General features: G+C 49.4%; 3 protein-coding genes across 10 annotated transcripts; 1 reads left to right on the top strand and 2 right to left on the bottom strand.

The window, feature by feature from the left end:
* Nucleotides 1-75: 75 nt before the first annotated feature.
* LOC105700473 (homeobox protein goosecoid) lies at nt 76-3,960 on the bottom strand. The gene is made up of 3 exons (XM_012426311.1): nt 3,465-3,960; nt 2,788-3,077; nt 76-274 (listed from the first exon to the last, which is right to left on the bottom strand). The coding sequence occupies exons 1-3, from the start codon at nt 3,958-3,960 to the stop codon at nt 77-79; spliced, it is 984 nt and encodes a 327-aa protein (XP_012281734.1). The 3' UTR covers nt 76.
* Nucleotides 3,961-11,684: 7,724 nt separating this feature from the next.
* LOC105700557 (alpha,alpha-trehalose-phosphate synthase [UDP-forming]) lies at nt 11,685-27,826 on the bottom strand. Of its 5 annotated transcripts, none has more exons than XM_012426500.2 (11): nt 27,721-27,826; nt 23,769-23,874; nt 22,475-22,631; nt 17,711-17,875; nt 17,128-17,356; nt 16,473-16,789; nt 16,028-16,401; nt 15,743-15,934; nt 14,560-14,896; nt 14,077-14,370; nt 11,685-13,682 (listed from the first exon to the last, which is right to left on the bottom strand). In XM_012426500.2, the coding sequence occupies exons 2-11, from the start codon at nt 23,843-23,845 to the stop codon at nt 13,440-13,442; spliced, it is 2,385 nt and encodes a 794-aa protein (XP_012281923.1). In that variant the 5' UTR covers nt 23,846-23,874; nt 27,721-27,826; the 3' UTR covers nt 11,685-13,439. The 5 variants fall into 5 exon arrangements, with proteins under 5 accessions (XP_012281923.1, XP_012281921.1, XP_012281920.1 ...); XM_012426498.2 differs by having other exon boundaries at nt 23,769-24,092; nt 27,721-27,825; XM_012426497.2 differs by lacking the exon at nt 27,721-27,826 and having other exon boundaries at nt 12,001-13,682; nt 23,769-24,410.
* Nucleotides 24,562-27,498, top strand: LOC105700559. Of its 4 annotated transcripts, none has more exons than XR_001104141.1 (5): nt 24,562-24,779; nt 24,926-25,018; nt 25,086-25,145; nt 26,672-26,928; nt 27,026-27,498. XR_001104141.1 is itself a non-coding variant. In XM_012426504.1 (5 exons), the coding sequence occupies exons 1-5, from the start codon at nt 24,774-24,776 to the stop codon at nt 27,012-27,014; spliced, it is 345 nt and encodes a 114-aa protein (XP_012281927.1). In that variant the 5' UTR covers nt 24,562-24,773; the 3' UTR covers nt 27,015-27,498. The 4 variants fall into 4 exon arrangements, 2 of the variants coding, with proteins under 2 accessions (XP_012281927.1, XP_012281929.1); XM_012426504.1 differs by having other exon boundaries at nt 26,672-26,808; nt 26,966-27,498; XM_012426506.1 differs by having other exon boundaries at nt 25,705-27,498.
* Nucleotides 27,827-27,831: the final 5 nt, after the last annotated feature.

The following is a 27,831-nucleotide window of genomic DNA, read 5'->3' as shown; positions in this document are numbered from 1 at the left end:
AGCCGAGTAAGGTAACTTCATAGTCGGCGCCATCTTTCTTTCATTTTATTCATCATTTATTCTTCTAGCAGGTCAACTACGCGACCTCCAGATCCGAACTATCCGTGTCCTGGTCGTGTTGTCTATTTAATGTCAAGTGTCCTGGGACTCTCATGGACGGAGATGAGGCATTGTCATCGGTCCTTTGACGTTGCTCGATCTGCAGCTTCCTCAGGCGTTCCTGCTCCTCCCGTTTCTGCTTGCGCCACTTTGCTCGGCGATTCTTGAACCACACCTGGAACATCGATTTGTATAACTTAACCAAGTTCCCTAAAAGGATGAAAAAATTTCAACGAGATTTCTTTTTTCAAAATGGCGACTATAAAACGCATCGGTCGATTCACCAAGCTAAGTGCGACTTAGCTCGATGGTTGAATCGAAGGATGTTGATCATAACTAACCAAATGTATAATTTAACCAAGTCCTCTAAAAGAATCAGCAAATTTTAACGAGGTGTTCTCAAAATGGCGGCCATTTACGAAGGACTATAAAACGCATCGGTTGATTTAGCGAGCTAAGAGCGATTTAGCTCGATGGTGTAATCGACGAATGTCACGAATGTCACTCGAATAAACCCCCGTAACGAGGGTCCTGCAGGACAACGGAAAGATCAAACGGCTTCAATGCACCACTGAAATCAGCATTTGTCCATTACGCCTGTCCGAATCGATTTGGGCGAGGTCTGACAATCGATACCGCCTTCGCCCTGACGACCCGGCCGCCTTTTTCCCCCGAAAAAAGTAGTAAAGGATCTTTTCAATCATTCCCTAAAGAACGTTGGAAATTATTTTCAAGATCTTTTAGTTTCCCTCGACGATTTCCGTGCATACACGCGCGTAGATAAACTAAGGGTGTCAATATTGTCCCAGACCTTGCCTTTACTAATACCTAAAACAGATCTTTGAGGGAGGCAAACAGTGAGTTAGAATGACGGTGAAACTCGAAAATCCGCCCTTCGAGGGCTGAACCTCTTCCTCGAATGGGAAAGGTACTAATTCTGGACAAACAGCAGATCTAACGAGCCCAGAATCCATCGGCAGGTGGACGTGGGTGCGTGTTGTTGCTGGACCTCGGGAACTCAAGGGAACTCTTGGGGAATGGGATCTCCTGTGGGCGAGCCGACCACGTGGGTGGTCCCACGGGACCCCGTAGGTGTGAATGGCTCTAGGGATCCCGGAGATTCGAGGGAACCTTTTCGAGGGCTCAGGACTGGATCCTTTTTCTCCCTCGGATAAATCTGCTCCGATGGATTTGCAAGTCCATACCGATGAAACCGAGGGAGGACCGGGAAATTTTGGTGGAGGGAAGAATATCGATTTTCAGACGTTTTGGAAGAGACATTTTTTCCCCCCCTCGGGTAAATCTGCTTTGATGAATTTTAAAGTCCTTGTAAATGAAACCGAGTAAAGAGGACTCTCTGGGACATTTTGGCGGAGGAAAAAATATCGATTTGGAGACATTTTCCAAGATACGCCTTTTTTATCCCTCGAGTAAATTGGCGAAAAAAGAAAATGAAGGGAAAAAGTTATGTATCTATCGATAACGTATCGATGAGGATCCTTAAGGAGGAGTGGATGATTCAATAACCTCGCGCCGAGCCAAAAATGTTGATAAGCGTTTCTTCTGCAGCAATTTATTAGTTATCAGCTAGATAGCTGCTTATCACGGGGTTACAGTTGCCACTGTTGCATCTAGTCTCTTGCAGGCAGAAATATAAGTTGATGCGGAACGGTTAGATAGGAAAAATATCTAAAAATACCGGCTGGTATTTTATTTCAGCCCTTAGGATAATGAGAAAATGCAATTATCGTTAAAAATCGAGATAATGGGCCTTCGCTAATCCGTTTGACGTATTTCGCGACAATTACGGGGAAAATCCGTCGAGTTTATTTCGCGCACTCCAGTTCCGAATTTTAATTGCACTTTGTCGGCGTAAATGCAAATCCTTGCGCCAAAATTCAAGGGGGCACTCGAGTTATCCGAGAAATCCATTTTTCCCGCAATTGGCAAATGTTGTTGCACCGATACATTATAAACGACCTGGGCAAACTTTGACGCTACAACACAACGAATGCTTACAATAGAGGTCCCTGTAATCGAATGAACAAACAAACACTTGTTATCACCAAAGGACTCTGATTAATCAGTGCGACGTTAACACTACGCAGCGAGGCATTTTTCCGAAAGTGCATATTAATATCCTGCGACCTGGGCATTAAAGAGCTTGTCGGTTGACAAAGGATGACAAGACAAATAATTGGCCGGCCCTATAAATTGAGCGCGACGAAAACGTAGGGCGACCTGAAATGTTTGTCAACCCCAAATCTTAGCTCTTCAGGGTCGAAAGAAGCAATTTGTCAGGCAGCTCTAAAGGCACACAAAGTCGCAGGGCGAAATGAAAGGACCTCCAGGAAATTCCTAAGATTTTCTAACATCCCGAGGAAGACTCAAGACTCGCTCAATTTGCAGTCACGACAAAATTCCTCCTTCCTCCAATAAAAATGGAAAAGCGAGCCGCTCGAACTCGAAGAGGTCCTAATACCAAACAATACTGTTTGCGTTGGTCAGGGACGTCGAGAGCTTCATAAATAGAAATTTCTTGTACCGTTTCGGCGGGGAATAAATTTGTGGCCGATTTTTTTTCCTCGATCTTGAGACTCGAGGAATTTCAATTTTTCGACTTTTTTGACATTTCCTTCGTTCTTAATGAGAATTAATAAGGAGACAATTTTTTATTGCGTAGCTCACCTCGATGCGCTCCTCCTTGAGGTCGACCTGGAGGGCGAGCTGTTCCCTGAGGAGGACGTCGGGATAATGAGTCTTGTCAAAGGTCGCTTCGAGCTGCTCCAATTGCTCCTCCGTGAATATCGTCCTATGGCGACGTTTCCTTTTCGCCATGGGGCCGACCCCCGGCGCGTTGGGGTTCATGTGGTAAGGGTGGCCGGTATGATAAAACGTGGGTTGGCCATGAAGAGACACCCCTGCGGCCGCCATCGCCGCCACGTACCCACCAGGGTAGAGACCAGGGTAAGCTGCAGCTATAATTCAAGTAATACCCCAAAATTAAGCATCTGCACGACAAGAAACAGAAAGAGATCAAAATGCCCTGAGACTCGATTTATCGCACCCCAACATCTCACATCAGGGTCGAACGATATCCACGCCGAGAAAAAGAACTCATCGAAGGAAAGAAACATTTCTTCGACTAGTACCAATGAAATATTTTGTTAATTCCAAGAATAATTAATTTACTCAAATAAATAGTTACAACTCCGAGGAATCGTCGCGTCGAATTAACTAGAGTCTATTTGAGGGATAAATAATTATTCTTCGAACTAACGAAATATACCTTTCGTGGTATCTGAACAAATGTTTCTCCAGTTCAGTGGAGGTTTTTTTACGCGTGGCCACGTAAAGCCTCTCACCTAGGAAGTCCGCCGAGGTGAAGGCGAGATGATGAAGTTGTTGCTGAAGAGGATGGATAGCGGTCCTGGGGGGCGAACCCACGGAGTCCGGGGTTTGCAGGATCGCGAGGTTGTTGGAGGTCGCTGTGGAGACGTTGCCAACGGGTCTGGGGGCGAGGATGCTGTCGATGGTGAAGAGCGAGGTCGGCGAGGACATCGTGGCGGAAGAGCTGGGCCTGGAGGCTTCCCGAGGGCGGTACCGCATTTCTTCAGGGCTTGCCGGGCTCCTGCTGCTCCTGGAGAACGCTCTCTCCCTGGAATCGACCTCGAGGCTCCTGTTCGAGGAGTGCTGCCCGTCGGCGATCTTCAGCTTGTGTTGCAGGCTCTCGGGCGAATAGTTGTAGAGATACCGGTGGCTGTAGCCGGAGATCCCGCCGCCATCTTGGAGAGGACTCGAGGGCTCGGTCATCGGAGATCGCGATCTTGGAGAGTCACTCGCGTAGGTGCTCTCTACCATGTTACGGAATTACGAGAGACCGCCTGAAGACAATAACCTAATGCCAACTTGAGTCCTTCCGAAGAATCACCCCCCGAATGATATCCTACGAGCGTTCTTAACCTAATCACAAGAATAGAGGTTTTCTTCCTCGGCGGGAAACCGTGGCTTCGGTTTCGCCCCCTTACTCGGTCATTCCGAGGACTCCCTTAAGTTATTCACCATGTCCGTCGTTTCACGACCCGCAGGGTGACTCGACTCGGCGCGTCCACCTCGCACTAACAACTTTTCCATTCCAGTATTACCAAGATGTCCGAATTTCTTCTCGGAGGCACCGTTTGCCGTTAAGCCACGCCGAGGATTCTCTTTCGCGCTCTTCCGTTCTTCCGAGCGGTTACCGGCAGCGACGGTTAGCGCGAGCCAATCGGGTCTCGACTCGCGTCCGGCCCAACGGCCGGGCTCCAGGGGAAATGGACTCGCGGTGCCCGCAGCCAACCGAGTTCCACGGACCTTGGCCGCGCGTCGCCGCGAAAGTGGAACTCGGCTCCAAGATGGCGGACGCCCCGGCGTCGTGGGACCGTTCACGGATTTCCCTGCGGCCGGGGAGCGCGGCGCCCGGCGATGACTTCCTGGTCGGGCCTACGGACCTCCAGCATCCCTGATAAATGACGATTCGGCGACTGCCCTCGCGGACTGGTGACCGAAGGGTGCGAGGTCGGTCGTTGCTCGAGCCTCTCGCGGCCACCCCGAGGAGCCACCCTCTGCGGCGCGTCCTCATTGGTCGGTGACGCACCCTCCAAGCCGATGCCTCGCCCACCAGTCCCCCTCTCCGGCACTTCATCCCTCTCGGCGTGACCCGGGACGAGCGACTGGTAATTTCACGGGGACGGGACAGGAGGCAGTGGCCGAAAGCGGGCGGGAAGATCGTCCGACGCGGAGGGGTGGCGCTGGACGCGTTTAACGCGGATAATCAGGCTACGCCTCGAGTATTATGGACTTTTCGCTCCGCTCGACCCTGACGCTCCTCGAGGCCGCCGCATCTCCCTGGGAGAATTTAACAGGGGAGGGAAAATTGTACGACTACGGATACTAGTCGTGACGGACTATTTTATTACCTATTAATGTTTAGGACCACTTAATACCATCATTTTTATGTACGACTGCGACTTGTACAAATTGTAGCGACTTTAAGAGGATTGTCTATGTATGTGATACATATGTGGTATATGGAGACAGAGGGAAATGTTGCCGTTAAATTCCCAGCTTTTCGACGTGTAAGAAGGAAAGGTGGTTTTTTGCAGTCGGTTTATGACCCTGAGTATGTAATTCGTGGGCAGTGGACGTTTAAGGAATTAGGTTTAAGGGCACACCCGGCGGAGGGGACGCGAGTCTGTCGACGCAACCGTGGTCCAGGGGTACCAATGTCCTTCGCACGTAATCCGGGGGGGTATCTCTTCAATTATTCAAATCCCGCTCATGTGTCCGTATTAATGATATAAAACCGTTGTAATGCGCATTACCTGGGGGCAGGGGAGGGGTTGGACAGCAGGGATAGGTGGAGAATGGGTCGTGGGGTGTGCCCATTTTGGTACCCCTGGATGAGATCGCTGAAATCGGTGCCGACCCTGATCCTAATCCTCGCGTTAATCGCGGCCGAATCTGCAGAACCGGATCCCGGATCCTGCAAACCAATCCTGCAGGACTAATTGATAAAGGCGCTCTCGCGACTCCATTCTCGCGGGTAAAATTCCCAGTAAATAATTCTTTTTTTTTTTCGCATTAATAGCTGTGAGAAACGCGATACGCGTGATTTTTGCACGGTAAAGAGCCAAAGCTACGGATGATATTATAAGTGAAGGGTAAATAAATCTTAAGGGTACCTTTATTCTAGAGGTGGTCTCAAGTGCGACCTAATGGAACATACGGCGCCCTGACAGGACTCGAACCTACATCCTAGTCTACCTACGAGGATCAGGATTATCCTTCACGCAGGATTACCGGGTATTTTGGGTGGCTGCAGGATTTGCCGTTGGCATTGGTATATATGCGACATCCGCCATTGCTGGGACCACAATGGGCCCTACCAACTGCAAGGCGATTATTTCTCCTTCCCTCGTTCCCTGGAAGGACCGTCTCTTCCTCTTCTCGACAAAATCTGGGAATCATCTTGGGACCAAAATGGCCGCCGCGGGAATATATACGGAATATGCAGTTTTATTAATATCGCGACATTCGCCGGGTAAATTGGGTGAGAAATCTTGAAATCAAAATGGCCGCCGCGTAATATATACGCACCGTATCCGTATTATGCATATATATTAATATTGTCAAATTCAGGGGGTGGAATTAATCCCAGCGATCGCAGATTGTTCCGGAAAGGGGGAGAGATGAATCCTAGGGAACATTCTTGATTTTCCCGTAGTTTTGAATCTCTCGTAAGACAAACCGAGCACCTCGGGGGTGTAACCGTGGGGGTGCGGTGCATACATTGGCGGAGCCGCCTCGCCAGATGCAACACTCTGAATATAGGATTTCGACGTTGAGATGAGGCCGTCGGATAATCTCCCGTCGGCGTCTGACTGAATATTTTCATCCCCCGAGGGTGTCTAGCATCCCTTAGCAACGTTCCTGGGTCTCGCTCTCTCCTCTTCCGTGGAAATACTCCAAGGGTTTTTCGGCTGAATGCTCGCTCCTGAAATTCCGCGCGAAGGAAGGGGCGAAATAGTCAGGCGCTGCACTTTTCATATAACAAAGGGTTAGGAGCGAAAAATCTGACGGCACACGAGGCGGAAATTTCACGCTCTCTTTTGACTCGGTGACGTCTGTGACTCCAGGGATGAAGAAGAAAAAAAAAATTAAGAAGAAACACGTCTCGCAGTTATTTCTCACATTTGGAATTTCCCGGAGGGGCTTGACATCGCAATTCGTTCTCCAGATTTCGTACTTCCGTAAGATCCTTTCTCATTTTTCCCTGTTTCGGGTTCCTAGAGAGAGATTACGGATTTTTCTGTAATCATAGGCGATATAGCAACGGCAATGAAAATCTTTTCACGCAAGAGATCCGTGAGGTAGAAAGTTGCGCTTGGCGGCCATTTTGAAATTTCTTGTCGAGGCGGAGGAGGGCGCAGGGCTTTCTCGATTTCGGACTTCCGGGGGCTTCTTTCTTCTTCCAGGGATCTCGGGAGGGATTACAGATTTTCCGGTAATCATCGGCAGAATTCCGGCGCTAATGCGGCGACAATACAGATGTTTTCACGTCTAAGCAGCGTGCTAAGTGGATGTCCCGGGCTTCCTGGAGATGCCCGGGGAGAATCGGCTGGTCGATCCTCCAAATTCCTACGGACTTATTAGTTTACGTTACACTTGACTGGACGCCTTTTCGCCTCGGGAATATAATCGCAGGGAGAGGAGAAGCCAACGGAAATTGATCCTGGGAATTATCCTGCGCGTGGTCCTCTCCTCTCTTTCCTCGGGTCCGTTCTTCGCCTCTTCTCTTTCTTACCCGCGATAATCACTCGCCGCGGGACGCAGACTCCGAAGTCGAGCTAAAGAAACCCCGGAATCGAGTGAAAGAGACTCCAAAATCGAAAGGCCACCGGTCTAAGCTACTATAAGGATCCCGGAAAGAAGATCTCCCTACCGAGACCTCGCCAGGATCGGTATCGAGACGATTTAAGGATCTGGTCTCAAAATCTGGAGAAAAAAAAAGAAATGCGAAGGAATCCAAAAGTCGCTCAGAGAAAGCCTCGGATATACAATGCAGGGACTGGAGTTTCCACGGAAAAACGTCACCCTTCTCGGCGGTGCCTTTCATTTCAATTAATAACAAATATCTGCCGCCGTAGATCCTGCCGAATCCTGTAAAGGCGGACCCGACAATAGGCAGGAATCTTCAGCGGGTTCCACGAGGATTACAGGTATCTCGCGGTAAATATTTGCTTTTTACCGAGCCAACCGACGGCGAGATTTTTCTTATTTCTCCTGAGATGCATTTTTCCCCATTTTACTTTCGTAGCGAAGGACCAGACCACCAAGGTTTAAAAAACAAAATTGTTCCGATCGATTCCATGTCGTGGCAACGATTTAAAAAATTGTATAAAGGTACACGTAACAAATAAAAATCCGACAACCTGAGAGATCTCCATATCAGGGAGAGCCGTAATCACGTTTACGTGTTCAAAGAGCTGATAAAAAAAAATATTTACACGTCATCGCAACGTTAACAAGAAAATTGTTAAAACGTGTGAAAAATGACTATCCAAAATGAGAAATTCCTGTTCGAGGAAGAGCCATAATCACGTTTATGCGTTCAAAGGGCTGATAACGGTGTCACCGCAAATAGGTAAATATAGCCGGATCTCGCGCAATGCCGATGCACCGCCACTGACAATCGCAATTCACCGGCCCGATTGTTAATTAATCTTTAATTATTATATGGCTGGCAAAGGCTGATCGGGGCACAAAGGAAGCTTATTCGAGGCGAACTATGCGCGCATCGCCGCGAGCCATCGATCGTCAATTAATTTTCCATAATTGGTCGGACATTCTGGCCGTGTGCGTCACTCCGGTGCACACGCATGCGGTCGCGGCCGGAAGCGCCGGGAAACCAATTACCAATTGTCAATTGGTTCTTTTTAAGCCGCCGAGGAAAACGAAAAAAAAAAAAGGAAGCCCGAATCGATCGTCTCAATAGCAGCTTCAACTTCAATTAAACCGCTGCATGATATTTTTGGACGACTTTGAGAAAAATCCGCAATAACCGCAACGATGGCGTTTCGCGGAGGGATTCCCATGTCCGTGAAATTTTTTAATTTCGCTCTCAGATCTCGAGGCACATTCTGAACCATCTCCAGTTCCAGCGATAAAACGTCCAGCCATGGTTCGACATTGATCTAAGAATATCGACATAATCGAACGTATATATTTTTCCTCGCCTCTTTAGACGCGAGGGAGGCTAAAGGACCGTTTCCACAATTCGGCGCAAGAGCGCGATATTTTCCGAGGACTCGAGATTACAAGGAAGAGGACGAGATGCTTTTAGCGCGGCAGGAGTCCTGGCGAGGCGGATTTCGCTAAGTGTGCCCGATAATTCGGAAGGACAACAAGGATCCTCGACATCCTGACGGCGCCTTCCGGCGCAATGGCCGCCTAATCCCTCAGGATTGTTTATTCTAAGGCTCGCAACCGACAACCGCGATGAGGTTTCCATGTCATCCTATAAAACAGGGATTAGCCCTATTTTGCGTCCCCCGGCGCTCTCGACGCGAGGTAAAGCGAGTCCTTTAAACCAGACTCGCCAGGACTAGAAGAAACGGCCTTTCGTTCCTCTCTAAAGCGGGAAAACGCAAAGAGGGGCGGCGGGAGGAATAATATTTGTCCGGGGTGCGGGGCCCTAACTGCACAGATTATTCTATTACGGGGGCAGTATCAACAATAGGTAACGATAAGCGCGAGTACGGCTCGTATCGGGGGGATCGACAGCCGATGTTGTTTGGCTTGGAAATACGTCATTGTTTCGGGACGATAAAGAATTCAACGGTTGGATAATTACACCGACATCGATCGCCCCCCCCCCCCCCCCCCCNCCCCCCCCCCCCTCCGCCGGGAGGGAGTTTCTGGAACGAGCCAGAGACTCGGAAGAAGCACCTCCCCGGGGTTCCTGGAAGGTCCTTCGAGGTGGCATTCGCTGTTCCTGCATGTTTAGAAACATTTAGAAAGGATGTCATGTCTGGCAGGGTACTCGTTCAGTCCCGGAAAGAGCAAGCCCCGTATCCGTGTCCGATCTCGTGCGTCTTTCCAAGCGGATCTATTTAAACCCCCACAGAATAGGGAAACTTCGGGTCGCGGCCCCAAGGCCCCGTCGCATGTATTTGTCCGCACGTACAAGGTGTAATAGAATTCGTGGGCCAGGGTCTATACATCCTTCTTTGTCGAAAATGGAGTAGAAAAATCCAGCGGAATCCCAGGATACCGGGAGTTGACTTCCCCTCACGTAGTACAGAGGAGAGCGCAGCGACCTCGCGTGCTGCTAATCGGCGCGCCCGGTTGGGTACTTTTCAATTAATTATCAGGGCCAAACTATGCATCGTAGGAAAAAGTTCTACAGGACTTTTCGACTCCGTTTTTATCCAGGATAATGAGGCGCAAACCACGGCCATGGGTTTTGATTCATATCCTGGTTATCTAAGGATGTATGTCGCGTGGACGTGCGCGCTATCGAGGCGCAGCAAAGGTCGCAGGAGTCCGATCGGAGGATGGGTAGACACTTCGGGAAAAAGGCACCCGTGCGGTGCGGCAGCTGTTGCGGTGGCTTCGGAGGGCTCTTTTCTTCAGGGTCCCGAGGGGCCTTCTCATCTCCTTGATCCCTCAAAGGCAAATAATCCTGGCTGGGGCCCCGGGAAACGCAGGAGTGAGGTCCCCGCGTCCAGGGACCTCCTCTCCTCGGCGTTGTCCGGGCTGTTTGCCTTTTATTAAACTCTTGTTAAACGCCGCCTTTCTTCGCACACACAATTGAGTCGGCAAAACGGCGAATAATGCGCTCTCCGGGTCCATCCTGGAGCAGGAGCCAGGTTGTCCTTCGGGGACCTGGACCCAGGATCCAGGACCTGGGACAACTCACCCGGCAAGTGGCTCCGCTCCTGAAACGGACACCGTGTAATCGCGCCTTTATTCGGCACCCCCTCGTCCTTGCAGGATCCTGGGCTCCGGGAATGCGCGCATTGTGGTCATCTCCTAGGAGAAGAGGGAGCCAATGAAAATATTTGGATGTTTCGCCGAGGAAGGAGGCGTACCCGTTGAAAGTCCCATTGTGACCGGCTCCTGCCTGGAATAATGCTCTTCGGGTTCCTCTTCGTGTGTGTACTCGGAAACGGGACCACTTCCGGGTCGGCTTTCGAATTAGAACTTTATTACATCCCTCCTCTCGTGGACTCACAGGACTCGCGTGGACTGAACTAAAAAATATATATGTACATGTATTAAGGGTTGTTCGCTACCTCGAGGCCCTTCGACAGGAGGATTACAGATTTGCGATTACACGAGGGCCTAAGTGCGCATCTAATCGACGAAGAGACCCGAGATCTCTCTCTACATATAAGTACATGTATAATGTATAATATATATATAATGTATAATGTGTGTATATAAGTTCCGTGAGGTAAAAACTAAGTACTCGTAGAAACGCGTTCCGTGGGACTGCTCGTAAGGTCACTTTCTAGGACTTGGTTGTAAAGTGCGTCGGTGGATATGAATGTCTCCTTATCGACATGACAATCATGACATTATCAGGGTACACGCGGGCGTTTTTGTGTAATGTATAAATCCTGTCCCACTGAGCGCGTCAACGCATCCAGGATGAACAATTAATAAAAATTGCGACACTTCCAAGGAAACATTGTTTCTAATTTCTCTCCTGTCGCGTTCTTAGGACGCGCTCTATGTAACACCTGACGCGCTCTGTGTGACACCTGACGCGCTCGGTGAGACGCTCCATGCGTAGATTAATTGCGCCAAAAATTCGGGATATGTTGTCCGTCAGTCGGTTCTGCGTACGCAAAAAACGCACGGAATAACTAGTTAATTGCGTAATCGACTAATTATTTACGGGGACGAGTACTGGATCTCGATTGCCGCGAGTCGGGGTTTTATTTCTCGGACGACCTCGAAGAGACATCGAGGAAGTATAATCTTCTGCGCGAAGGATCGCGATATGAACGGAGAAAAAAAAAAGCAATAGAACTCAGAAATTAGGGTTTTGTTAAAAAAATATATATATGCATATGCGTAGATCCTTGTAACCGACATTCAGCCTGCCGACTTCTCTTTCTCCTCCAGGACGCTTCGCGATTTCGCAAAAAGCTCTGTACGAAAATGCACATCTCGCTATCTCGTGAGATTTCGAAAGAAGTGCGATCGGTGTAAAAGAATGAACAATTTCCAGGGTAGAATATTTAAAAACGTCGATATTTTTATCTTATCTCGAACCTAGAGGGCCTCTTTTTCACACCGCGATGTAAAAAGACGCGCTGCCAACGAGGGGCAGACATCTCGACGAGCCTTTGCTTGCGTTAAATAACAACTCCTTTTTATTACTTTATTACTTAACTCAATACAAATTCAGCATAGTGTAAAAATAATTGACTATGAGAGGTAGTCGGAGGAACGCGTCCAGGTTTGTCCGTTTCGTCGAAATGGGGGGAAACGAGAGGTCCCCTAGGCTCACTTTAGGACTTTCTGGACTTGATTAAAAAAAAAAAGATGCTATCTCTCTCTCTCTTGGTGCACACCGAACCCTTTCTCTTGCCCGACATTGTTACTTTCGTTCGAAATGTCCTACTCTGGAAAGCGACACGCGTTGGAAAAGGTCGGATTTCTAGCCTTTCCCCGCTGTATTCATAATTTAGAAATATGTAAAAGCTATCGAAGTCTTTCGCTGACCTATTCAAAAAAATATATATGTATATATATGTATATATATCTCTAAAAGGATCTCGCACCACCTTCAGCGATGAGCAGAATGTGCCCCCACTAGAGGTCTGATCAGTGATTACAGAAAAATAATTCGCAACTTTCGTATCTCCATAACGAATCGCTGATACGGGGTGAACATCGAGGATATTACAAACAATGGAGAGAACCGTGCACAACCGACGAACCTTTGTAACGAGATCTGCTAAAACGTGCCGTTGATAATTTACGTTTTTTTTTTTTCTCCAGTATTCCATACCCGACAAATCTTGGCGACACCGTCACCGCGCCAGGAACCCTCCGTCCCAGCTCGTTCGCCACGACCACCTCGGTGACGCGAATATGTAAACATGTATATATGTAAATATGTAAAACTACGTGCCTACGCGCTACGACTTTGGATAAGGTGCATCGACGGGCGACGATCGGCCGAGATCGAAAGCCCCAGACTCTGGAAAGCGACAACTAGCGAGGGGCCTAGACGCGTCAGGAGCGCTGCAACGGGCTGAGCCCTAGGAGCCTGCACCTAGACGCTGGGCTTACATGGCTATCCTACCGCTAAAACAATCTGCCTCCGCATCGGGGAATTAACTTAAGTCTCTACATAGGATAAGGACGCGATGACCTCGGTCCCAGGCCCAGATCTATAGCCGGTCGTCGCGTTAACAATTAACGGAATACGTCAATAGAAACCGAGAGGGGTAGAGGAGCCGACGTGGTCCCTCTGACCGGACGCTGTGGTATCTGCCCTGCGGTCGTGTAAGTACTTGAAGATCATCGAGATGATGGGACCACGTCCGGTCTCCTCGGGTTCCCGGTTCGACAGTCTCTTTTAACATCTACATACGGCGTACGTCTAGAAACACACACACACAGGCCTCGATGTCGTTCAACTACCTCTCCCGCGATGGTCTCCCTCGTGCTGTCGACCTCCTCGCTGACGAGCTTACTCTAAAAGTATCAGAAATACATCGAAAATATTCCTAGGGTATACATCGAGTGGCAGAGTGCTCCGAAAGGAGTCGCGCGATGGTCTACGACACCAGGGGCTCCTTCGCCGTCTGGGTGAAGGACATTTCCATGGTGATGCCGGCGCTGCTGCGCCGGAACCTCGTCGGGATGTCGACGTTATTGCGAGGCTTGCGTCTGCTGAGATGCCGCTCGACCCACTTCAGCATCGTCAAGACGGAGTCGGTGCTGGGAAGCCGTCTCTCGGCGGAGGTCCGGATAATGTGGGAGGACGCCACGCGGAAGGTCGCGGCCATGCCTTTTAGGGCCTGAAAGAAGTTCTCGCGTCACATGGGGTGCTTTTCGCCGGTGACAACCGTCAGAACGTAGATAAAGCGTCCTGAAGTATGTAGCTTTCCATCGCTCAGACCGATCACCGACTTGCCACGACTCGTGCCGCCAGGACTTGCGCCAGCTGACTTGTCATTCGACTTGCTGCAGTCTCTGACTAAAAAACAAGGGGTGTTACAATGCTGAAGAACAGTTTCCCGCGAGCTTGACTCGTCTCCACCGATTAGGCAGACCACTATGGTAGATGACAAATCAGCTGATGCAGTCTTGGCGCTGGAGCGCCGTTTATTATCTGGGCTCGGATGATTTAGAGATCAAGGGACTCGATTTGTATTTTCCCTCCCGAGTAGGGGTTTTAATCCTGGACCGCACCTTCATAGCGTCCTCGTCCGTTACGTCGTCGCCGACGTAGATGATCCTGATCCTCTCGCTCCAGTCCAGCCCAAAGGCGGTTCGCAGGATGTAGATGGAAGCTCGACCTTTGTTCCACTCGACCGGAGGCTTCGCTTCTATGGCGCAATGCGCGGTGCAGGCCTTGAAGCCGGCGGATTCGATCAGCTTTTTCGCCGTCTCGACCATTTGAGGACGACGTTCCATCGGCGTCTCGCGATAATGGAAGGTCAGCAAAGCACCCTTGTTCTCCACCCAGGCACCGTCCTTGCAGAGCTGAAGGAAGTTCCTCGATTATTACCTCGACTTCGACTTCTCCAGCTCCATTTAACGATTTGCTCCACAGCGACGAGCGAAATTACAGTCTTCATTTTACTCTTGCACCGTAGCGCAAGGTAGGAGGACAATAAGACCATGATCTAGCTCATCGATAGTGACCAGAAGTTCTAAAAAAAAATACTTCACCTGATCTTGAAGAGCCTGCATCAGACCGGCGACCTTGTCCTCGAATTCCCCCGGCATGGGGTGAACGAATTTGCTCCCATCCGGGTGCAGGATCTCGAGTCCATGATTTCCTGCATACGTGATACCGTCTATACCGACCATCGACTTAACGTTATTGACATTCCTCCCGGAGATGATCGCTATGTACACGTCCGACATGTTGGACAGTCTCTGGAGAACGTTCTTGGTCTCCTGTGGCAGGATAGCCAGATCGGGATGCGTGGCGATCGGGGCGAGGGTGCCGTCGTAGTCCAGCAGTAGGGCCAACTTGTGGTTATCGCCGATATACCTAGGGGACATGTGGCCATCACTGGATCGTTACCCGGCTTTCATCATGAGTCAGGTCGCATCCGCACGCGCGGGCCCGCCGGCTTGCAAAAGCATTCCAAGTTAGCTTCCCCCAAACGAGGAGTCCTCGTCGACGAGGCGCCCCCGGCTTCCAATTATTAATTTCGATATCGTGGCAGACCTGCTTGACCAGCCCGATTCAAACGACGTCCAATAAACGTACAATGGTCAGCGAAAAAAAATTCAAAACATTTGCGAAAAGATGAGAAACCGCACGATGGGAAGTACCATTGTGAATGAAACGCGAAGAGCGGAATCGGTGCTGGGGGATTTCATCCAGGATGGAAGAAGGTGGGCGAATTAAGGTAGATCAGGTTCGTTGAGCAGGTCTGCTTCGATTGCATCAAGTCGTCTGAATAATCTCTCTGGTATTTCCGGCACTGAAGTGTCATCAGGCACCATGCATCTCATTTAGTGTTTCTGCACCCACGCGGCGACGTACCCAAACTCATGCTCATCGCAACTTAGCGAGAGATTGTCACGTCTTAGAAGAAGACAATTGTTAAAAGTCGCGGATAGAAATTTCGGTTCAACAGTCAGGATTATCGAAATCGGTCCCTCGACTTCGCATTTCACCAGTACGCGTAGTTGCCGGTTCGAGTATCGACAAAATGACGCCCTCAAACAGCTTCCTCGGTCAAGGAATACCGTGAAAATTATTACACCTGCTTTTGAATAAATCGGGCGAGTTACTTGATGGTGAATCTTTAAGGTCTCTGTGTTCGTGTATTTCCCGTGGTAGCGCATGCGCTGGTCGGGCCCAGTCATGCACAGGAGGTACTTCGAAGGCACCTACTTGCTCAAATAATCGTCAAAGTCGTCCATGGTAACGGGCTGCATGGTGGTGGCGCCGACGGAGTCCCGCTCCTCCAGCGACCCCATGACCTGGAGGAAGGACTTCATCCAGTAATTGACGTTGTAGATCCTCTCGCGACGACGGAGGTGGTTCATCCTCAGGGTGCGCTCATCCTCGGGCATGGTCAAGGCCCTGAAACCGTCCAGAAAAATCGTAAAAATCACCATCACCACGTTCTTCATCACCTACCCCAAGACAATACTCGCTTGTAACCTCAGGATTTACCTATGAATGACTTCAGCAGCCTCATCGATCTCGTATGGATTACAGATCAACGCCTCGTGCATCATCTCACCCGCGCCGGCAAACGGCGAGACTATCAATACACCTGGTGGAGTGTTTATCTGGCAACCGACGAACTCCTTGGCGACGAGGTTCATCCCGTCTCTCAGAGGGGTGACCAGGGCTACCGCAGCATCTCTGTAGAAGGCTGCAAGTTCATCTTGACTGACGCATCCGTAGATGTAGCGAATCGGCGACCAGTTGGGGGTTGTGAAGCGGCCATTTATGCAGCCGATCAGCTGGTCTATCTCCAGCTTCAGATCCTGGTACTCGCGCACGTCGGTTCTAGATGGCACGGCTATCTGGAGCATGGTGACCTGGGAAGAGGAATTCCCGAGTTAGAAGCATGGTCCTATGTATCATGGATTGAGAGAGACGGGGGAATCACCTGTTCTCGGTGTTCGGGATGTTTCTCGAGGAGCATCTCGAATGCCTTCAGTCTATGTACGAGACCTTTGGTGTAGTCGAGGCGATCGACCCCCAAGACGATCTTCTGATTGGTCAGCATTACTCTCGTGGCAGTCTCGGCCAGCGCGACGAACCTATCAAACGGAATTCCAATTGGAAGTGGTCTCACGCGTACCGTGCGCCCGCCGTGCTCGACCAAAAGGTTCTTCCGATCCACCCTGCAACCCAGACACCTTTGACAGCAGTCGACGAAGTTCAGACAGTAGTCCTGAATGTGGAAGCCGACCATGTCGCAACCTGACGGGCATCAGATATAGATAGATCAAGGAAAACTCTTGGAAAAGGTGGCCGATTAACGTCAGGTGGTAGCCCCTCGTGGCTCGGATTTAGTGACGAGCAAAATCGGTCCTAGTCTTGCCCTTGTAAAAAATGCAAAGCCACCAAGATCGACTTTGCCCATCGCTCATTTTCAACCACCTGATGTCAGAGTTGTGCAAAACCTCCGAACGATCCAACTAGGTCGAGAGTAGGAAAATCCTGGAAGAGGCGTTTCCTCCTCGTTCGCCGTTCGAAGGCCTTGCCCAGTTCTAGCTGGTGTCTCTGGACGATTCAACGAAGAAACGGATGCCCCTTACCCAGCATCCCTTGGAGGATCTCATCCGCCCAGGGGAAGAGCCTGAAGATGTCCCACGGCGGGAATGGAATGTGCAGGAAGAAGCCCAGCTTCAGTTTCAGATTCTTCTCCTCTGCAGCTTGCCTGATCCAGTTAGCGGCCAGCATCAGATGATAGTCATGGATCCACACCAGGGGGGTCCCATTCGTTTGACCTTCTTGATCCTTGCTGATATGCTCCAGCGCGCCGACCTATGCGACAAAAACGTTAATAAATCGATTAAACGATTATTACACGCGCAAGTTCGAAGGGGAACGCGAGACCTTGGCGGGCGGGACGCATCATCGACTCTACCTTCAAGGGGAATGAAAAAGTGTCATCCGAGGGATCGATCGTTCATAAAAAATTATTCCCGAACTGGGTGCACCGAATCGTTTCAAACTTTACAACGTGAAGAAAGAGGCTAAAGGGGAGGCCCTAAGACCCATGAAATTTAATTTCTTATTCACATTCAGGGTAGAAATTCCGAAACGATTCGATACACCCTCGGATGCCACTTTCACGCCACCTTAGGTTATCAGCTGATAAAAATTCCCCCTGCTCACCGTTTTCGCCGCAAATTCCTCATTGACCGCTGTATAGGCTCGCCAATGCTCGGCAATAAACGTGGCCCTGTCAGGCATCGAGTGGAAGAGAGGCCAAAAGGTCCCATTGCAGCATCCATTGTAGTAGGAGTCGAAGATGCTCGGCTCCACGTGGACCGCGACCACCTGCAAAGGTAAATAAGAGACGGTAAGAAATCGGGTATTTTAACACTCGGAGAGATACCCCGAGGCGAGAAGTGCGCAGGAAATAAAGGCGAAATAAACCGGGACGAGTGAGAAAACAGTCGGCACCGGCGTCGTAATCGGAAGTGCATAAAGTCCAGCGTAACGAGGAAGATAAGTTATTATTGGTGGAGAGAGAGAGAGTCTTCTCGGGCCGCCATTAATTGCTCATTATTCGTCGACGCTTATTATTCCCGCATAACACCCCGATTCTTTATTCCTTTATTTCCCATCTCGTGAAAACAGTCCGGGACAAGCGATTGACGCACGCTGTAATCTTCGGCCCGATAAGAAGACGCTTTCCTCGTCGCTGGCTATATACACATGCATCGCGTGGGATGCATCTCGGAATGCACGTTTTTATCCCCTCGAGAAAACAACGTCCACTTTCAGCGGGTGAAATTTCACCACCTAATTATTCCCGCGATTTGAAATAATTAATTGCACATGAGATTACAATCTGCACCGGGAAGAAAAATCCTGGGACGCGAAAGCTTGACATGGTCAAATTGGGTAACTTCGGCCTTATTATCGCTTATCGCTGTTCCAAGCGTATCTTTATTGTCCGTCGTGACGATTACTGCTCTATTTGGGGTAATCGACCGCGTTAATTCCGAGTTAACGTCTTAGGAGGAGGCAAACACGAGTTTCGAGTCCCTCTTCAAGTTCTCCAGGTTCTCCAATTATTTTTTTTTTTTCTCTCCACGTTTTCCAACCACTTCAAGGAATGTCGATCAGCGCTATGGAGGGGAATGGATCTCCGAATTATCGATGGGAATCTATTTTTTTCATTTCTCGGGACTCAAGGCACCTGTCTTGGCCAGGACCCGCGGTACGGATCGGCGTTATCAGGGGCTCGTGATAAGGTGCTGCGCGGAAATAGGGATCGAGGTCGCGCTTCCCTCGTAGAGTGCACGGGCTTGGATAAAGACACAACACTGACCTTTCTCTCGCCCAGTGACAATGTCAGCCCGATATTCGAGGTCTGCGCGGTTGGTACACGGTATCGCGAAAAAATGGCATAATCCGAGATAGAGGCTCCGCCTTGTCCCAGTGAGAGAAGGAGCATCCCTATTTCGAATCTGAGCCTAAGTACGATTCCAGTCGAGGGACCATTAACTCAATAGATCATGAATCTTAATTCCGGTAGTCACGTGGAAATCAGCTGGGAATCGTTGGAAATCACCGAAAACATTGTCAGAATTTTAATGCCGACCGTCAGACGTTACCGAATCACGTTGTTTATCATATTAAATGAAAATCAATCGGACTTCCGAGTGAGTAACCTCTCAAGTTCGGTATTAAGTTATTTTGTTATTTAATTGTGATAACTTTCCGGGCTCAAGACTGAAGGTTCTGATGAAAATGATAAATCAAGGTGATACCATGACCAACCAGGTGTAGGGATTGACCGAAACGCGCGGAAAATAGGAGAAGAGATTTTTCTTTTTATCGGGAAAGGGCAAATCGAAGGGCTTGATAAGGCCCCTCGATTTCCCAAGGATGGCGAACGCTCTATGTGAATCACCGTTATCAGTCGGGCAAGGGCCAGGCCACGGATAACAGCCCGGTGTACGCACGTCACCCGGACGATAACCTCGACCGATCTCCTCGAAGACGTGCCAATCGGCGAGTACCGCCGGTTCCGTCCTCGTGGACGGCACCGGGTCACCCGGGGTCGCCCGCCTCCGGGAGCGAGATGCATCATTAGGGTGTCAATGATGCCGACTGGTCGAAACTTCGATAAAAAAAAAAATGAAAATATGTCGCCTATTTCCGGGAACGAGATGCACCTCGGGATCTTAATAAGGTCGACTAGCGATGGCCAACAATTTTGGAAAAAAATATATATATATATCACTCGCGTTCAGGTGCGAGCTGCATCGTTAGGACCTGGAAATTTCAATAAGAACCTGAAATTAAAAAAAAAAAAAATTATACAAGACTAAAACGCGGGTCAGGGAAACACGTTCGAAGATGACGTTCTCCAGGTCGATTGACCCCAACACCGGAAGGACCCCAGAGGCCTCCGAACAGTGCAGCCCGGAGAGACGAACGGTGAACATCGTTTGCACCCGAGCGGCGGTCAAAGTTCAAAGATCTAATCCGATAAGTTCGGATAGGAAGTCGAAGGCCGTCCCGGAGCGTGTCCCTCGATACTCCGGATTGTTGAGTCTGCCCCGATATATCTCGTACACCACTCCACCATGCACACGTATTTGCGCAGTTGTATCTATTTGCCAGTAAAGCGATACATCGGGCCTGACGTAAGAGACCAAAATGAGGGTCCTCCTTGGGCCATGGGTCCAATTTTAAATCCACATCCAATCCGGAAGATGTCGAGCGATTTCACGTCCTCTAATCGATCGATCGAAGCGAACGTCACCTGCTTTCCGATTTTCGAGGCGAGGTCGCTAGAATCTTGAATGAACACGAGGGGCGCATTTCGTGACATGTCAAACATTTACGCAGCGACGTCACCCCGTCGATACTTGGCATTATCTCCCCCCGTTATCCAGTCGCCACCGGTGACGTTTATGTGCTTACGCTTTGCGCAAGATTGCCGATGAGAAAAGAAAGGGAAAAAAAAAATGAAAATCGGAAAAAAAAATCGGCCGAGACACGGATTCGCAAATTCCCTCGTGATATCACACGCACTCCACGTGACGCGAGTATCTTTAGACATTCGGACCGATTTTATGCGACCACCTGGCTCCAAAATCGCTTAACGTTTCGCAACGTCGTGCTTGTACACTCGGACGGGTCGAACTATTTTTACACGCGTGGACAGACGATTGCTCGTTGGCCATAGATCTAGCTCGACCCCGAGTGAGTTTGTGAAAAAAAAATATATATTGCACTAAAAAAAAAATTAGTATAAAAATTCAAGTATTTAATCGTTAAAAATTAATGGACTCTCCATGCCAGATTATGCAGAAAATCGGATGAAAATTGGTATAGAGGTTGGGGAAGCCAAGAAGATCGAGCATCGCCAGAGATTCGTATCGTTCATTCGGTCGACCGTAGATTCCAATTATATTTCCAGCGAATAAAAAAAATCTATCTGACGCAGGATAATTCCCCTTGCTCGGTGTGCATTTTCATGTAGTCTCCGTTGGATAACTTCTGTTTACGAAGGGGAGTGTAAAATCGAAAACACACAGGCCCGACGTAATTTACGAGGTCTATCGGGGGAAGAGTACGTTTCGTCCGCGCGTAGGATTGTAGATAGCCGGGTGCAGAAGGGGGATCGGTAACTATACGTTTCGATTTTGCAATCCACGATAAATCGGGCATTCTTGAAAACAAGACAGAAGCGGATATTATACCGCCTCTAACCGGCCCATCGGGACGAAATAAGAACGGCATAGTGGGACATGTTAAGAAACGCGGTATACAGAGGCGAGCTGGGCTATCGCGCGATTCCCTGGCCCGGCGATAAAAGGAAGAGCTCTTCAGGAAAGCGATAAACAATATTGGCTAACATTTAAAGGATATTTGCCCCGATGGACCACCGGGTGCCTCTATCTCGGCTCTGGTCCGCGTTTTTTCCCCCGAGTGTTTTCTCCTCTTTTTTTTTTCCCTCTTTCCTCCTTTCTCCTCTTCCCGATAAGCCGGCTCTGAAATATCAATTGCGAAGTGAGTCGAACAATTCGGTATCACCTAAACGAGCGTTATCGAGTATAGAGGTCAGTCTCGAGGAAGCGAGTTCCAGACGACGTTAGACGATCTAAACACGCGACGTAGGGATACAACGAGACATTGTATCGAAGAATAATCGAGTCTAATGGATCCAGCCCTGGGACGAATTAGCATACCATAAGTCTCGGGCATTTCGGGCATAATCGCGCTAATTTAAACCGATGCAATATGTATATGCACTCGCGGAAGATTTCGCAGGGAAGCGTCCCGGGATCGGCGATAACAAGAGAAAAAGATAAAGTCGTTTGGTATGGAGTCACGTAGGTTGAGAAATCGTATTTTTCGCCGCTCGACCTGGGAGGGACTGGCACGGTGATGGACAAAATCGGTATTGAAAAACGTAAAACAGAAGTGCAAGGTCAAGACCAAGACCAGGGCCGATTTTTGGTTGTCACCGGACTCGCAAAAACCGAGTCCACCATCCCCGAAGACGGCGTCTTCTAGGTCTGCCAATCAGGAGGTGACGGGAGTCAATTATCAGGTTGAGGGATAACTTTCGGCCGTGTTTAACGTAACTTAACGTAATTAAAATTGCGGGGACCTATTCCTCAAGCTAGTTTGACTAGACTGGCTCGCCTTGGCGACGAATAGCAAATTTCCTCTCGATATCAAGGCCATGGTCGGAACGCACGTTTCCTTCCTTTTTCTCCGTCGACGGCGCAGGTGTGCAGCTGCAAGTCTAATGTAATAAAGGCCAGATGAAATTACAGCAAATGTCACCGGATGTACCCGGCGTCCCACCAGAGGATCGATCAGCCGCCCCACGAGGGGCAGTCTTCATTTTCGCGATTTACCGATAAATCCCAAAGTCGAGGAAATATTAAAGGGCAGCCAGCTCACCTTACTTGAAAGAAGACCAGCAGTAGGTGTTCGGTCGTTGGGGTCGGATTCAGGGATCGGCTCGTTGGGGTTCTCCATGTGCATCCCGGGCCATCCAACCCAGACCCCATTGCCGCTGATAACAACAGGTGCAACAGCGGTAACAAGTCCACCGGCGCTGAAATATTCACCAACGATTAGCCCAAGTGACGATTAAAGAGACCCAGAAAACCGACACCTCTGCACAAGGTACTCCGATTTGATCACCGGTCTCGCGTTTTCCATTTAGACCCGTCTAACCTTGATTTCGAATACAGCTCATTATCACAATTACGAGCGTTATCGTTATCTCAAACTGCAGGTACAAGAATTACCCCGAATAAGTACACGGCGACTTTCGGCACGGAAATCGAGCACCAAGCTTTGATAAATATTACTTAATAATAAGAGAGATTATCATAATGTTGCCTATTGTTGAATTTCCCACATGGATCCTCCAGTCCCTGGAGGAGTCGTTTTGTCTCCGTTCTCCATTGGGCACGTGAACGAATATTTAAGAGCGATAACCGATGACCTCGACTGGCACAGTTTCTGCTGTTTTCGTAATTATTTATCGTTTCACTGGAGGGGAAACTCGCATTGCTCTCTCAAGCCTCTCCGAGCACCACAACGCGAGAGATCACGCGTCACACGTGTGATAACTCGCGTTACGTCGGAAGGGCCATTATCTGGGTGGTCTCGATTACGAACTCGGTGATAATTGCACCGATAATTGATACGCTGGGTTTCTTTTCTCAGCCCCCGAGACCTCCCCAAGGCTGATCGAATTCGCGCCCGAAGCGAGCCGCTCGACCTCGGTGCATCCACGAGGATAACCTCGGCCACCTCGATTTCCTCGAAGAATTAAACTCGATCTGGAAAGTCCCCATCCGCAAAAAATTGCCTCGAGACACCTCCCCATCCTGGGCCGAGTCAAAGGTCACCGCTGATCGCTACGGTAAGCAATTGAAAGGTACCTGGAAGTAATCAAACATGAACTCGCAAGTTTGATCACAAATATGAAATACCTTCCGTGCAGAAAGAAGATGTGAAATTAAACACCAACAATGCCGACAATAATTGGACAATTTCGACGATAACGTATAATCACGTTAGTGTTGGTGTATTGGGGAAACGAGAAATAAAAATAAATTTGACTTTTCCTTGTTTCACATGCCCTTTCTCGTGCTCTGACGTTTCCACGCGGCGAGCACGTGCACCGATTATGCGGCGAACCTAACCCAACATAACCTAACCTAGTATACGGGATACTAACCTGGCCTTTCGCTCCAGCCTCCCGGTCGCCTCGTTCCTCTTGAGAACGAACGGCAACCTGTTGCTGACGACGATCATGCTGCCGTTGGAGCTGAAGCTTCCCGGTTCTGTAGACATGACGGCGGCGAGTCGTCACTCGAGTCGCGGCTTTTGAGAGCGTTCTCGAATCTCCCGGTGCGTCTCCCACCCTCTTGCCCGCGTCCCTCTCTCTCTCTCTTGGACCACGCGAGGAGTCTCGTGACAGGTGTCGGCAAGGCAGGTACCGCGCTCGGGGTCGGTAAGAGAACCGCCGCTAGAGCCCCATCTCGGGCCCGGCTAACGGTCGCTAGGATTTGAATTTCGCGGGGATCGTAATCGACCGATTAAAGCCGCTCCGGTAGCGATCGAGGGCTCGGCCAGTGCGAGGATGCCGTGGGAGGTCTAAGGTAGGGGATAACTAGGATATTTGGGGCTAGTTTTACCGGATTAACGGGATATTCGCGAAAATTAGGACGAGGGATCGACGCGCAGCTCCGACTCGCCAAGGCTCAGAGACCCATCGTGCGCGAAGGTTGCCGCGAGGTAGAGAGAGAGAGCCGGCGATCGGGGCTCGCGGCCGATGGACGAGGAGGGGCTGCGTTGCGGTGCGAAGCCGGAGCGGCACTGGAGCGGCACCGCCGAGGGATCCTCGGTTTATTCGAGTTTGCCGAAGCTCGCTCGAATTGGTCCAAAGTGCGCCGCTGGCCGGTATCAATGAGGGCCGCGACCTCGGGCTACCCCGCGCGCCGAGCGCCGTTCCTCCCCCCGGCGACCGCGTTTCCATGGTCCGTGGGGTTATCTGCTTTATCGCCTTAATTCCGTGATAGAAATTTCTCTTACATCCCCGAAGCGGCATGTTTCGCCCTTATGGCGTGTTATCCATGTACCGCTATTCTCTCGATTTTCGATTATTTACAAGAGTCCTTCCAAGGGTCTCGTTCCGACGCACCTCGTCAATCTGCGGCCAACCCTCGGCTGACAACAGTTGATGGCAGTAAGACTTCGTCATTTTCTTATTATTATATTTCTATTGTTAGTATTGTGTGATTTTTAGTGATAAACTTCATGACCCAAGGGTGGACCAAGTGAGAATGAGAAAAAAGAAATTAATTGAACCAAAGTAAGATTTCATTGATTCAGTTCCCAGGGTGGCTGGAAAATTCTACAACCGCGCCGATGGGACGCGTCATGCGGAAATTCCCTTGCATCCCCGATAACGACGTGGGATTCTCGGTAAGCTCGATTTTTTTTTCATCTGCGATTTCATCGAAATTTCACCGGATTTTTCCTTAATTTCTAGAGATCGCCTAAGAAGGATCGCTCTTCCAGCCTGCCAGGAGGTACTCGAAAACGCTGCCAGGTGAGAGTTTCCGCATTAACGCACGCATTGGCGGAATAACGTACGTCTGATGACACAAGGGGTCGCTGGATCGCGGAAAAGTCAATGCAAAAAGCGATTAGGTTTTATTGCCGTGCTCGGCGATTGAGTGTGGCACGCGTCAGGCGTGTGGCACACGAACTGAACACCTCGTGTCTCCAGTTTATTTATAGATTTCTACGAGACGCTTCTGCGTTTAGCGAAATTATACCTCGACATGGTGCGATAACGCCTCCCTCGTGATTATTTATTTATTTATTTTTAATCTAGTAAACGGCTACGTGGCACCCGGAACTCGCCGGAAAAAGAATTCCCAGACACATAGCAAGAAATTTTATTAATTTATTGAATACTTGGAAATGAGCTGGCAACATTTTTGTTGCATTAACAAGAGAAGAAAACAAGACTACTACACCGGGGCAACACAAATTTTATTTATAGTTGCAATATTCTTTTATGTCTTTTCCCGTATACACGCGTCGAGACGCGAGATGATGGGTCGCGTATTAATTCTCTCATTTCTTTTTTATCTCCTATCTAGATCACGGGACATGAAGAAAAATGACGCACGTCAAGCGAAGCGTAGACATTGCCCGTTTTGGATGAGCTCCCGACATGAATTTCGCGTCTCGAGGTGACCCTTCGAAATCAGATGTTCGTCCGTCGACTCCTTTAATCTACTTTGCGCAATCTGGTAATTATATTAGGCAACCAGATAAACGTAGTGATCGACTCGCGACCGCAGATAAGCCAAGCACAGGACTAATTAATAACCCGTTAATGGTCTCGGGCGCACTCTTTTCACGATTTTCGTCCCCAAATATGTAATCCGTAGAATCGGCCGCATGTGTACGTACATTTGCGAAATGAAAACCGACCAGACGAAAAGTGAGCCTCGGCAAAGACTCGACGTCTGTTGACATTGTGGAACACGTGGACGTGCACCCACGTGGAGCTCGAATGGGTCGCTCTAGAAGTCTCGAGCGTGAACAATCCGTGAACAACGTTTGTTCACAGGTGTCTTGGCCGAGTGACGTATATCGAAAATATCGGCGGTATGAATATAGATAACGATATATGACGTATCCTAGGATCGTCGAATCGGCTCATTGGTCGCCGTTCTGTTTTGTCTGCAACCGGAATGTATCACCATAACCGAAATAAATCCCGTTTGGCGATGCTACATCGTTACATAACCGTGAGGCACTTAACGGGGAACTAAAAAAAGATAGGAAAAAGAAAGACGGAGAGAAAAGCAGCCTAGAAAGTCTGCGAAGATCCAGCTAGTGGTAGTGATATAACCAGTTAGCCGATTCCAGGACTGGGTTCACCTCCTCGCCTTTCTCCGCCAAATCGAATTTGCGTACGGTCGCTTTTTTGCATTGACTTTTAATTCCATTTAAATGACTTTGTCATATATCACCTATTTTTATAAATACGTCCCATGGGTCTCGTTTCACCCGTGGCGTAGAATTCCCTCATTTCTTGACTTATTTACTTGTGTTTAGGTGACGGAACGAGACACAAGGGAGGCGATTTTTCAGTTTTGGTTGGAAAACTGCCGAGTTGTATTAAGAAGAGGGAATACGTGGCACGTTGTGTCTTGCGGCGAAGATAGAGACACCCGACGATATAGTTGGCGGTGGTAAATACTCGCATCCCTTATCGGCCCTCGTCACGACTGTTTTTATTGCGGTATGGCTTGGGGCGATAGAGAGGAAGAGAGAGAGGAACAGCGATCGCTCTCCACACGAAGTTGCACTTCGTATGTGCATTGTACATTTCGACTCTGTTCTTTCCAGGCTTGCACCGGGAAAAAGTATAACAATTTTCCCCGAGGTAAACGATTGATTTATCGCCAGGGTCTGGGACTCTCATTTGTTGGGCGCACAATGGTAACGAGAGATGATCCTTCTCGACGACGAGCGAAATTCAACCGCGATATGAGATACAACGGAGTCGCGTAATCAGACCGATTTATGGAGCAACGAATTCATGTGTGCGTGGACATTACGTTTACACACAGAAGGCGTACGTAAATTAGCGATTTGCCTCAGTCGGCTTGACGGCGAGCACATTCCTCGCCTCGATGCTCGCCGGAATCGCTGGGTCCGTATTCGTGCATTTTGGAGCACGATTACGGTTTATTCCTTTTCTTTTTCTTTTTTTAAAGAAGAGCCGGGAAGTTTGTAATCCGCGATTGGCCTTGGTAAGCCAGCTCGATGGCCGATACAAGGTAATGACCCTGGTCACGTTCAGGTGCACATGTACCCGTTCTTTGCAATGGTCGGTCGAATCCACTCGAAAGACGAAAAAATAAAAAGGCGATTATGGAGCTTTTGTATTATGACTTGGCGCAAGTCTACTCTACGCGATATACTTTAAAGATCGTATGCGCGGCGTTCGCTCGTCGTACGAAATTCGAGATTTCTCACATTCGCAGATTCGCACATTCGCTCGCACTCCGGGTGCGACGACGTTCGGAAACGTCGCACATTCACGAGATTTTTCGGAGCAAAGAGTGAATTTTCTCTTGAGTGAAGCTCTCGAGACCCACCTCTACACCACCAGGGAGGTTAGAACTTTACGATGGAAGGGCTGTCGTGCGAATTATCGCAGAAAGTACGACTCGACGAGCACCCGCGGACATACACGTGCGGACCGGCGC

Source organism: Orussus abietinus, unplaced genomic scaffold, assembly GCF_000612105.2.
Source record: "Orussus abietinus isolate OABI.00-Male unplaced genomic scaffold, Oabi_2.0 scaffold2, whole genome shotgun sequence".
Classification (NCBI taxonomy): domain Eukaryota; kingdom Metazoa; phylum Arthropoda; class Insecta; order Hymenoptera; family Orussidae; genus Orussus; species Orussus abietinus.
Note: the sequence above shows the minus strand (reverse complement) of the source record. Positions and strands in the feature narration are given on the sequence as shown.